Source organism: Rosa rugosa, chromosome 4 (genome assembly GCF_958449725.1).
Source record: "Rosa rugosa chromosome 4, drRosRugo1.1, whole genome shotgun sequence".
Lineage (NCBI taxonomy): Eukaryota > Viridiplantae > Streptophyta > Magnoliopsida > Rosales > Rosaceae > Rosa > Rosa rugosa.
The window spans coordinates 51,022,843-51,035,795 of NC_084823.1; the positions used below are offsets into that span (position 1 = coordinate 51,022,843).

At 36.7% G+C, this 12,953-nt stretch overlaps 2 protein-coding genes across 6 annotated transcripts; both read left to right on the forward strand.

Moving 5' to 3' along the window:
- The first annotated feature begins 1,043 nt into the window (after window positions 1-1,043).
- LOC133706432 (uncharacterized) lies at window positions 1,044-5,500 on the forward strand. Its single transcript, XM_062131959.1, has 7 exons — window positions 1,044-1,353; window positions 1,852-2,239; window positions 2,390-2,546; window positions 3,142-3,186; window positions 3,949-4,114; window positions 4,299-4,669; window positions 4,909-5,500. The coding sequence occupies exons 1-7, from the start codon at window positions 1,162-1,164 to the stop codon at window positions 5,225-5,227; spliced, it is 1,638 nt and encodes a 545-aa protein (XP_061987943.1). The 5' UTR covers window positions 1,044-1,161; the 3' UTR covers window positions 5,228-5,500.
- A 2,320-nt stretch (window positions 5,501-7,820) lies between these two features.
- LOC133706433 (uncharacterized) lies at window positions 7,821-11,744 on the forward strand. 5 transcript variants are annotated; one of them, XR_009844523.1, is made up of 7 exons: window positions 7,821-7,982; window positions 8,394-8,823; window positions 9,145-9,264; window positions 9,358-9,752; window positions 10,288-10,548; window positions 10,634-10,710; window positions 11,475-11,744. XR_009844523.1 is itself a non-coding variant. In XM_062131962.1 (6 exons), exons 2-5 carry the CDS (start codon window positions 8,404-8,406, stop codon window positions 10,511-10,513), a joined length of 1,161 nt encoding a protein of 386 aa, XP_061987946.1. In that variant the 5' UTR covers window positions 7,821-7,982; window positions 8,394-8,403; the 3' UTR covers window positions 10,514-10,548; window positions 11,475-11,743. The 5 variants fall into 5 exon arrangements, 3 of the variants coding, with proteins under 3 accessions (XP_061987946.1, XP_061987947.1, XP_061987944.1); XR_009844522.1 differs by having other exon boundaries at window positions 10,288-10,710; XM_062131962.1 differs by lacking the exon at window positions 10,634-10,710 and having other exon boundaries at window positions 11,475-11,743.
- Window positions 11,745-12,953: the final 1,209 nt, after the last annotated feature.

A 12,953-nucleotide genomic window follows, 5' to 3' on the forward strand; every position in this document is an offset into this window, starting at 1 on the left:
CGAACTATAGGTCTATAGTGATCTTTTATTCATAGGTAAGACCAAGTCTGGAGGGTCATATGAGCGAGGCAATGACTACCTGCCGACCTCTTGGTTGAAATTGGCAACGAAGAGGATGAAAATTTAGTAGCAATTGTTTGACAGAGTAAACCAAGTAACTAACCACTTGGTTTCATATTATGAAGTTAATTACTCTTTAGACCTCTTTATTCTTTAATAATCTAAGCTATATTAATTTAAAGAGTGAGTTAAAATACATAGCTAACGGGTAAAATTTTGAGTGTTTTTTGTTTGTTTGTTATAGTCATGAATCATATCTATCTATTTATTTATATTATAAAGGGAGGCTACAAACGAAACAAAAAGAAGCAAGACCAATGAAATGGGGATACCTAGAGTATGGGAAAAATAATTGTACAAACTAGAAATAATTACCAACTTAAAAATGAAATTTTGTCGTTCTATGATTGAAAAAATTACAGTTGAGAGTTGGTGCAACCACAAACAATAACTTCAATTCATCACGATCGTGATAAAATCTTACGTGATAAAATCTTACATACTGAAATTTGCATGGTAGTAGGACCCACAAAACATAAATGTTTATTTTTCTGTTAGTAACTGTAATATACGGTATACCACAAACAATAACTTCAATTCATCATGGTCGTGATAAAATCTTACGTACGGAAGTTGCATGGTAGTAGGACCCACAAAACATAAGGTATACTTTTTTTTTGTTAGTAACTGTCGTATACGCGGTACACCACAAACAATAACTTCAATTCATCACGATCGTGATAAAATCTTATGTACGGAAGTTGCATGGTAATGTTTTGTCGATCCTATGAGATCTATTTCTATGTGAATAGTCGTCGTATATGGTAATTTTTACGAAAAATTTAATTCTCAATCATTACTTAAGGTTTATGTGTTTTTATGCGGGTGAAGAGACCATTAGTAAGTATTTCTTTGTTCAAAACAAATCCCATTTTTTTTCTTTTTTATATTTCCTCTAGTTTAACTTCTCCATGTAAAATTTCATAAGCATTAATAATGTTCCCATTTCCGGCCCATAAAAATGAAGAACAAGTATATTAATGGCGGAATTGGTTGATTGAAATGAGGTTGGGTTTTCACTTTTGAGGCCAAATTACAACCATGAGTGCTCTTCTAAAAAACCCCAGAAGAGAAAGCGTGGAGATTGACGACGACGACATGATGCCGCCGGCGGAAGAGAACGGCGACCCAGATAGCAGACAAGACCAAGAAGACGCCCTCATCGCTCTGATTGAGCACCGCACTCAGGAAGTGGAACACAATCGCCGGAGACGGGAGTATTACCAATCCAAGGTCTGCATGCCACCGTGTTCATTTTTCTTACTTCATTTTATATAATCACATTTTGGGTTCTGTGTGAATGATGCTGCTTTCTTTTTTGGGTTTGTGCTTGCTCTGCTAAGCTTTATTGGGTTTCTGATTGTTTCAACTTTACATGTTTGGTTTCAAGTTTCAGCTACTGTTTTTGAGCTGCTGTTGTGTTTATGTTATTCAATATTCATATTGGCTGTGGGTTGAACTAGGGTCAATCCGTTAATGGGTTAAGTGGGTACATGTGAGATAACACCGAAAGGAAATAAAGTTTGCATCTTTAGTTTTCTTGAAATCATGTTTGAGCCTGGATTCTTATTGTTTAGTTGCTACTCAAAATGTTAATCTAAGTCATAGTGGATTGAAGTGAAAATCACCGAGACTCAAGGCACCATGAGTGTTTTTTCTATGTTTCTCAATCAATGATATGCCTTTTGAGGGAATTTATGCGTTAATTATGGGTTTGGAAAACTGGTGCAGCTTGTTGAAGCAGAGAAGAGGTTGAATGAATCTCAAACTAAATTGGCTCGACTTCGATCCCAAAACAAGGCAGTGTCGACTAAGGCGTCTCCGAGTAATGGAATTAAAAGTGTAAAGGAGGAGCGCAGATCAATGAGTCCTATCCCTTTAAGAAGCCAGCCTCAATCTAAAACAGAACTTTTAATTCCTGCTGTCACTCCAAAAGTTTCCCAACCTCCGAAAGTGGCAGGGTCTAGTGGGAAGGCACAAGTTAGTTTTAGTTCTCAAGCCAGCCCCGCAGTTTCTAGTCAGTCTATTAGTGCTAGCAAAGAAAAAGGAGATAAGTCTTACAGAAGTTCGTCAAAGCAGGATGTTGAAGTTCAAGATAAAGGGACAAAACGGAAGTTCGGTAAAACTCTTGGCTGTTGACTGGCCTCGTGCTGTCACCTCAAGTTCTTGACTGTTTTTCTCTAGGTTACATGCTCACAATATTTCTCTGTGTCAATTTTATTCAATTTCATGTGTGTATGTCTGATTGGGAAAATTGTTTGTATTTCAGAGGAGAAAGAACATAAAGAATTAATTCCGATGGTTCGTACTAGCTCCAAACCCTCTATAATCCAGTGCCATTCAAACAATCACATATCCAGTCATCACAAGAGAAAGTTGAGATGTCTTTATTTGTGTCCAGTGAATGATCAGCTTTTTGCAACCAGGTATAATAACATTACGAGTTATGAGGAACAAGTGTATTTCCCTGTTTTTAACTCATCATCAATCCACGTACTATCTATTGTCTTAATTTCACTCTTCTAATCTTTCACCTTTGAGTATGAGGGAACAAATCCTATAAAAAATTGTAAACCCTCCTGTTATAAGATTAAGTTGTCTTCTACTGCCCATGGTCTTTTGTTTAATAGTGGTGTTTGAGTGTGAGTCTTCAAATGAGACTTTGTAATTAAAACATTCAATTCTTGAATATCCTGTATGGCTGTATCTTTTTGCATTCAGGTAGCGCAGATGTAGGTATTTTGTTTTTTTGTTTTTTTATAAGGTTATGCCACTGCTTTGAATCTTGTTCTTAAGTTCATAACTTTCCACAATTCCATGTGCTCTATTACACTGAGTTGAGGGACATCCTAATATTTTATGTGATTAAGAGTTTTGGAATGATAGTTTTATTGTGAGCTGCCCTAGAACCTAAAAGAAAGATTGAAAAAGCTTTGTTGCCTATTCTGTCATAGAACTACGAGATGCATGAAATGCTGATAAACATGGTTAAATCTTATACAATTGCTTTGGATTTTGCAGCGCTTTGGATGGACTGGTCAACTTGTGGGAAGTTCGAGGCAGGGGGTAAAGTCTAAACTTTCATACTGTTAGTCTGTTACACAATTAGTTCCAAAATTGCATTGCTTGCTTGGTAGCAGCATAAATTAGAGGAAAATGAGACATAAGGTCTACTTACATACTTCAGGATTTGATAGAGATATATGCAAACTGGTGGACTGAATAGTTTGTTTCATGAGAAAGAGTTGATGAAAATGCATGGACGATGCCTCTTCATTATAAAAAAGATAATGTTTGGCCAATTGTAGTGTCCCCCCCCAACACACAAAACCACACGTCCGTTTAGCAAAAGTATGCTTTCTAGTCTCTGCTTCTAGAGGAAAGATGTCCTTAGTTGACTAATGATGTGGACAGATCTTTCTTGTTATTGGGACTTTGGAAGAGTTACTTAGACAACCTGGAAGCTTTTTGATGGGAAACCAGGTGGGATTAGTTATAGCAAACTCTAGAATGGGGACCCTGTTTAAATGATCTTTATTATGTTGCCCAATCTCCCAGCCTATTATTACAATTAGTTTTTAACATTTTCTTTTCACATTTCAAAAAACTGGCGCTGTGTGGTGTGCTATCTGGTGGTCTATGTAGTTATCTTGGTGTCTCAGTTTTATTAATTGTTCTCAATTTTCCTTCTCGAGTTTTTAAGTGGAAAGTTGCTATCCAATTTTGTAGTGCACATGAGTGTTCTGGTTTTTGGATTTGCAGGCCAGGTGCTTCTACTCTACCCAACTAATTGTTTTTGTGTACCCCATTTGTTTCTTGTGATTGCAGGTCAGGTGCTTCTCTACTTAGTACTACAGATTGCCAATCCCCAAAGCAAAGGAGATGGCCAGAAGATATTGCCTGGCATCCCCATGGAAACAGCCTATTTTCTGTGTATACTGCTGATGGTGGGGAATCACAAGTATCAGTTCTAAATCTAAATCGAACACAAGGGGTAAGGGCTGTGGTTAAAATAATGTCGCAATTGTGTGTTGGTATCACTTGGGATAAATACATAGAATTATATGGGGCTGGAAGAGCATGCCCTCTGCCCCCAATATAGAGCACCCATAGAGAAGTTTGGTTCCTCTTTTAGATATTTTTCCAACTCTGATTCTAGTTTTTTCCGCGTTTGACAGAAACCTCGTGTTACTTTCTTGGAAGCCAAGCCTCATGTGAAAGGGATTATTAACAGCATAGTTTTCCCACCTTGGGAGAATACCTGCTTTGTCACTGGTGGTAGTGATCATGCTGTTGTACTCTGGAAAGAGACGGATGCAGAAAATGTCTGGAAACCAAAGCAATTGCATAGGAGTATACATTCATCTGCTGTTATGGGCGTTGCTGGGATGTGGCAAAAGCAAATTATACTATCTGTGGGAGCAGACAAGAGGATTGTTGGCTTCGATGCTAATATGGAAAGAACAGAGTTTAAGCATCAGATAGATAGTAAATGCATGAGTGTTTTGCCAAATCCTTGCGACTTTAATCTATTCATGGTTCAAGCAGGGTGAGAACGCTCGTGTTTTGAAGCTAGAATCTTTGTGTGCCATTATCCTTTTAGAAAATTGTCCCGTAGTACTTGTCTTTGCATGCTGTGTTATATTATTTGCAAAAATGATTCATGATCGATGGGCAGTTTTTGTAGATTGTTTTTATTGACCATAATAGTGTTGTGTAAAACTTTCGGCTTGTTAGTCTTGCTTCACAACATCATCTTAAGCTAACTCCATTTGTTTTCATATGCAGTACTCATGAGAAGCAGCTCCGACTTTATGATATCAGACTGAGGCAAACAGAGATACATGCTTTTGGGTGGAAGCAAGAGAGCAGTGATTCTCAATCGGCTCTGATAAATCAAGCTTGGTCTCCTGATGGTTTATACATCTCATCCGGTACTGCTGATCCTATGATTCACATATTTGATATCAGGTATAACGCCCAGAAGCCTTCCCAATCCATTAAGGCTCATCAGAAACGGGTTTTCAAAGCTGTATGGCTCCGCACTAGCCCCCTTCTCATTTCTATATCCTCTGATTTGATGGTTGGTTTACACAAAATCTCATAGACTCCAGCTATCAGATATCGGCCCTTTGAAGGAACTAGTCCTTCATTTTGTATTGGTATTCAAAGCGCTGTAACTTGTCTTCGAGAGGAATAACTTTTCATAGGGCATTCAAAGCCGCTAAGTGGATGAGAATGTATTGGATGCAATTTTTGAGGAAGTGAGGAGGGTATGTTGCTGGGTTTAAGTAACATCTCTAGCCTTCATTTTTCAGCTGGTGGTTGCTGAATCAAAAGTTAAAAGAGTATGAATGGACCATAAGATATGTTCCTTAGACTTGACTCCAATTGTTCTTGTACTCTAGCTTCCACTTCAAATTCGTATATGGCTATTAATCCTACCTTGGGTTATTGACTTATTGGCATTTGGCCAAAACAAAAAGAAATAGTTAAAAGTGTTAAACTATTTTGGTCCATACATATTGCCCCATTTGCTACTATTTTCCGGATTTTTTTTGCTATTAGAGTTCAATTTTCGTCGGTGTAAACGGTGAAAACACTTGGGAGTATCTCATATACGGGGAATGATATGTTCTGCTGACAATATCATTTTCCTCATGAAAATAATATCATTCCTTTCTCTAATTCAACTCAGCGTGAGTGAAAAAGAAGAAGAGAGCAGCTAGCAACTTTTGACAAAACAAAAGGTAACTTTTGAATTGATACGCCTAAATAGTGAAAGAGGGTGAGTGAGTAGGTTTTTTTTTTGGTGATGACAGAAAAACGACAGAAACTATAAAACAAAGCCTCAGCAAACACCATCTCCCAGCTGATCCAAATAGAACGCTGGGGACACTGAAAGGGGTAAACGAAAAATCAAACAGAAAGATTATGAGAAGTATGCGCTTCCGAAGTTAAGCGGTCTGAAACAAAATTAGCCTCCCGATAGATATGCCGGAATATTACTAATTGAAACTGAAGGGTGAGAGCCTTTATATCCTGCAAAAGTGTTTTAATCCGCCAATGAGTCTGACATCTGCCTTGAACACAATCTATTAATAACTTGAAATCTCCTTCGACAATAAGATTGAAATGGTGATGCAGAAGAGCAGTATGTAATCCATTGGGTGAGTGAGTAGTTGAATTAAGATTTTTAGGGTGAGTGAGAAGTTGAATTAAGATTTTTAGGGTGAGTGAGTAATTGAATAAAGATTAAGCTAGTTTGAGAATTTGATTTTCCTTGTAAATTTAGTGTCGGGATTTCAGTTGGTGAATTGTGATATGTCGGTTGTTTTGAATAAATTTGGTTGGTGAGTTGTATTTTGAATAACCGACACCGTGGTCTCCACCAGTTCAAATCTCAAGGGTATGTACTTCTGTCCGTTATTTCATTAAAAGTACCTATGTGGCAATCATGTGGGAAAAATATCAAGGGTAAACTAGTCTTTTTAATAGTATTTAATTTTACATCTATAATTTTAAAAAAAATTTGACACATAAAAAAATAAAAATAATACCGAATTCTATTCGTCATCTTCTCTGACTTCTCGAGGCAATTCATTTCATTACCCTCTATTTGTGTTTGGTTCTTCTTCATGAAATGTTTTTTTTTTTTTCATAAAAATGTTAATATATATTAAATTGGATCAACTAATCAAAAATCTTTTTTAGAATAATTAATGAGATTAATTAATAGAGGCGGTAGGGCTGTCATTGGGTCGTGTCGGGTTGGGTTCGTGTCGGGTCAAGGTATTTATCGTGTCGCAAGAGACAAACCCAAACCTAACCCATTTAATAATCGTGTCAAAAATTTAAACAGGTTACCCATTTCCAACCCGCTTAACCCATTTAATAAATAGGTCGTGTAGTCTTAGACAAAATGACCCATTTAAGGTTAATAATGTTACTCATTTAACTAAAAAAATGCATAAATTCATTAAATTCGCTAAAAACTCTACAAGACAAAGAATATAAATAATTATATATAATTTAAAATAATTAAATCTAATAATTATAAAGCAAAATATTTCAAATTGTTTAATCCTATGATCAAATACTCCCAACGTCCAAAATTTCAAGTAGAAGTACAACATAATTGGGTTATACGGGTTCACTTCGTGTTGGCGGGTTGACCCACAGCCGACCCGCCTTTTAATCGTGCGGGTTCAACCCGCTTTATTTCGTACGGGTTTCGAGTTGTGTTATCGGATCGTGTCAGAATTGACAGCCCTAAGAGGCGGTAGGTAAATCTAGACTAGTGAATGTTTTTACAACTTATTTTAGTTTAGTTAATAAAAATTTTGTAAAAAAAAAAAAAAAAAACTAATTTTTTTACAATTTTATCCCTACTTTAACGGAATAATTGACGTAGGAATAATACAGGGTACCAAAAGACTCTTAAAAATTTATAGATATAAAAAAATACTTGGCCGATCCACAGTGGCGGATCCACCTGTATTATTATTATTAATAACTAAATAAATAAATAAATAATAATAATAAAAAATACTTGGCCGGTCCACGGTGGCGGATCCACCTGTATTATTATTATTAATAACTAAATAAATAAATAAATAAATAATAATAAAAAATACTTGGCCGGTCCACGGTGGCGGATCCACATGTTAACACGCCAGTCGCCAACTCGCCCCCCACACACACTGTTAACAGAGAGAGAAAGAGAGAGAGAGAGAGAGAGAGATGTTGAAGCCTTTGATTTTGCAAGTTGCAGTGAATATGAGTGAGTGAGTTACAGTAGGTTTTGTTAGGGTTTCCTTTTTGCCACTCACAGTTTTTGGCACTGAAACTTCGTCTCCAAGGTACGGTCCTCCTTCTCCAATGTTACTACGATTTTCAGATACATATTCGCCTTTCCTTTCCGTTTTGTCTGTGACTTTTGATGAGCTGAGTTTTGGGTCTTATTGTGTTGACTTAATCGTGATCAATAACTAGGCATTTAACGAAATGGGGTTTGGGAATTCAAGGATTGTATGTAATTTTCGTTTATTCAGATTGTTTATACTTTCAATGGGTTCTTGCTTTAGGCAAGATGTGAGCACATTTGCCATGGTTTTACTTCAGTAAATTATTTTTGAAAAGCTGTAAATTATTGCATAGTTGGGAAGAATTTGCAGTGAGTTATGAAAATTTTGTAGACTTCAATTTCCATCTTTTAGCTAGTTTTCGGTTTCCGTTTCGATAATAAGTTGTGCATATTGCTTTCATTCTAGTCTCTTCAACATGAACTGTGGAGGAAATGAGGACTTGGAATATCGAGCATCGGCTGTAGGTGACTTGAATGCAAATTATGTTACCCCTTTGCCCCCTGTGAGTCGTTGGTATGGTCAGATTTCTGCTCCTGCCGATATCATAAGTAGAGATGGCACAAAGGAACAAATGGTGTGCAATTACCAGATGAATTCGGAGGATTTTTCTGGTTATATTTTTATGTGTAATGGACGAACAAAACCAGAATGCTATATGTACCGAGTTTTCGGACTTCCTGCTGGAAGAAGGGAAGTTATTCAGAAGATTAAGCCAGGGATGAAGCTATTTCTATTTGACTATGATGTGAAGTATCTTTATGGGGTATACGAAGCAACCACTGCTGGAAAATTGAACTGGGACACAGCTGCTTTTGGTGGGAACTTCCCTGCACAGGTGAGCTTAGATTTCTTATCATGTTACCTCCCGGTACAGAAGGGCATCTGTTTAAGATCGTAATACCACGGTATATTTGAAGTTTTACTATCCCTATTGGAATTCAGATAGCTACATGTTTCACTAGGCTCTTCCACGTGTGATTGACATAGTTTAGATTTTCATTGTTCCTTCTAAATTGTTTGCCAGTGAACTTATTCAGTTTTATTTCAATTGATGCTTTATTCTCCTCTTCTGATTGAGTGGAAAGCATCAATCTTCTTGCGCCCCTCTTCATTACCCTTTTGAACTGCCTTTTTCTCATTCAAATTTTGCGTATAGGTGAGATTCCATATCTACAAGGAATGTCTCCCTCTGCCAGAGAGTTGTTTCAAACATGCTATTCGAGATAACTACCAGACAGGCTCCAAAAAATTTAATCCAATTCTCAGTAGCCAACAAGTAAGTTTCTCCTCTAAGTAGAGTCAGTTCGATTTCTTATTCCTTAAGAAATTGGATTTTTGCACTCAAATTTTAGTTGATTAATTGGTGCAGGTAAGTCATCTATTATCAATGTTCAATCCTCTTACAAAGCTGTCATCTGCTAAATATGACCATTACCCTGTAAAGAATCAATTTCAATCCCATTCAAGGCTTCCTCCTCCAAGTTATCCATCCTTTAACTTGATAAACACCAGTCATGCTCCACAAGCGTCACTGCCTCCAAGCTATTCTTCCATGTATGGCAGACTTACTTCACCAGCCTTGGAGCCTCAGTATACTCAAACGAGTGTCCTGCAGCCAGAACATGTTGGTTATGGATATGCACCACAGATGGGCTACATAAATCCTGCAGTGCAACTGCAAGCCAATTCAGCTCCATATCAGACATCTTATACTGTAGAAGCTGGGCAGCCGTACTTGCATGAAGTACCCAAATCATATGAAAGGTACTTCTCCTTATGCAGCTTGATCCCCATACTCTAACCCACAGCATGCATCTTTGTTTAGTAATGTATGCCAAGACAAAATTAGATTAGTTTAGCTTTGTTTTTTGGTCACTTGGAAATTTCCTGTCACCAAGAAATTTTCCTTAGTTAGGAAATGTAACCTCTAATATGCTAGCCACAGAGTATCCTGTTTGGGGAGTTGTGTTTTTAAGATATCAAACAACACTTGATATTAACTTGTATGGTGAGATTGGATGACTTTCCTTAAAAAACAAAGGAAAAGAGATGGGGAATTTAGGTAATCTGGAAAACACTATAAGCAGGGAGTGCATTGCAGAAGAGCAAGTTTAAGAAAAACAGTGTGGAAAATTATAATGCCAAATTCTCCTTAATAGCTGAACCAGCATCGAATTTCTTAATTTCTTTTAAGGTTTTGGAGGTTTGATCTCAAATATGATCTTTACATGTATATTTATTCAATTGTCTGTAATGTAGAACTGAAGTTATCAAGGTCCTTGTGTTGTTGCTGTCACAGGTATGAGGCTGCTGCACAGGCTATGGTTCCTACTCATCAATACACTGACTGGAGATATGAGTACAATCAGTTACCGTCACAGACCCATATGCAGATGCAGGAGAATGCTGCTCAACACCAGAGTCTCTATCAAGTGCCTGCAGCCCATCATGTTACACAGCCTATACAACAACACGCATCGAGATTCAAAGAGCCTGGGCCTGCTGTGAGGACTCTTCCCATTTGATCATCAAATACCTGGACTCTGCAAATTTAAACTGGGTAGGCAGCTTTCATTTTGCAGGTCATAGTTGACTGTGATTCCTAGATATATGCAAATTACATTTATATGATAAATATATTACAGCAAGATGATGCGTAGATTAGCTTTGAGTGATGCTGCAGCATTCCACTTGATCGAAATCATAGTACTCATTTGAACTGGTTAGTACATCCCTTATATTATTGATGAAACTAATAGCATTATGCCATCATTTCACTTTGCATGAGAAAGAAGACATGTTCACTCGCTTTGATCCTCTCTATGAATATCAATGCCTAGTGATAAGTTACAATACTATCACAATCCTTTTTACCAACCAGTATATGGTGTAGGGAGCCATAATCTGGATCCTGGAGTAATGCTGTTTTGTCACTATAAGTTAAATAAATTATTGCTTCACCAGCAATAATGGATTGGATTTGTGGGATCATTTCACATTGTGGGACGTTGACTTGACCTTGACCTAGACCTAGACCTATCCATTGTTGTCTTCTCAAGGTACCAAGTCTGCACTGTAGTCTACTAGTCTTGGCTGGAAATTTCTTCCCTTTTAAAGGGACGTGGATTCACATCCAATAGGGAATAGGGAAGGGAATGTGGTCATATTGCACTAAAGCTCTTTCTCCACACCATCCATGGTCTAGTGGTTGACCGGCTCTCTTGATCGTTGACTCGGAGACATTTCAATGCTAACTAGGAATATCACCTTAATGTGCTTTACAATGCCTAGTGGCAGGGATTCTCCACTGCATATTGTTTTTTGTTAAAATTTCCTCGTCAGCTGTATGCATGCCTTAGTATAACATCAGATGTATAATATATACCCTACTATCGCTTTTGATTTCATATATAAAAACGTTTTGAGTTTACGGTTTATCTCAGATTCGTTATTCGTTTTTATATTTTTGAACTGCTCCTGCACCAGGATCTCCTCAAGTCTTTACTTGAATTATTAAAGAGCTGGAAAAGGGGGGTTGAAGTGGGCCAGAAAGACTTGTGCAGTCGTCAATGAGATTTTTTTTTTTTTTTTTTTTCGTTTTTGTTTGGGCCAGTTGTTTAGTTCAAGGAAATGCTCTATCTTTTTAAGGACTCTAGCACTAATAGTCTATATAATCATCATATCTTGTTCTGCTTTTATGGGGTTAGTAGTGAGCAGGTATCCAATTACAGCATATTATGCTACCTAAACAGGCATGCATGGCCCTTTTCACTTTAGCTTACCTTGTCTCCTCTGTGTCTCTTTTTCTTTTTTTTCATTTCTTTCTTCCTTATTATGCTTTTTGAAGAGGGAAAAAAAAACATTTCTTTATCAACTTTTGACTTTATTGTAAAAAAAAAATATTACGAGATAGACAGTTATAAACTACTTAAAATTGTTAAAATTTGAAAGTTGAGACACTTCTTAAGAAGTGACAATAATGTCTCAAATTTGCACAATGATACAAAATTGACTCTCAGATGTCGTAGCTAAATATTTGATAACTAGTTTGCTTACTTATTCCTGATATAATCATATTGCTTGTCCTCAAAGAAAACAAAGCTATTACCATCATGTTCTTTCCATTTCATGATTCTCCTTCTCCCTAATAGTTTAGCCTTTATTTCGGCTAAGACATTGAAAATGCTATTTTGAAAGTGAATGATTGATAGTAGGTAAATCTAGTAGAATGAGATGGACCCAAGTGTGAGTCAAATTAATCATTTATAGATGATAATTACGAGTATTATACTAAAAACCTAATTAACAATTTAAAATGGCTAATCCAACAAGTGGAAAACATCCCATGTGGTAATACCGGACATCCCATTGTATCATCGGACTTCTTCCAATCAAATTGTGAATACAATGGAATTTAAAATTTGAACCCTAAACTTGTTTTTGGGGTCCAAAATAATTCATAATGCAAAGAGTAATGGCTAGCTGTTTCCCCCAACTCGTGTGGTCACTAAGCTTTGCGCATTTGACTGCGGGTTGCCCGTGTTCTGATTTTTTCTTTCTTTCTTCTTAATCTTTTGTTCCAGAAATTGAGTAGAGTGTAGCTCCTACATATTCAAGTTTTCAATACGTGAATTTACTGTCGATATACGAATGATAATGAGATATGCAAATGTTGTTACAATACCTCTATCTCGGACTTAAATATTATTTTTGAAAAACTCATTTTGGTGAATTGAGAGTGTCAATAGCTTGGTGCTGTACTTACTTCCAATTGAAAGTGTAAGGTATCTCGTTCATGAAATATTGTCGTCCCTACTCCCTACTAAGATTAATAATGACCTAAACTCCGAAAGGTAGAAATTGCCAAATTTATCACAAGAACAAAATGTTTTTGACCCTATTCTTTGACCAACAAAAAAATACCTTATTTTCTAAACTACAAAATGACTAGGAAACTGGTCAGGA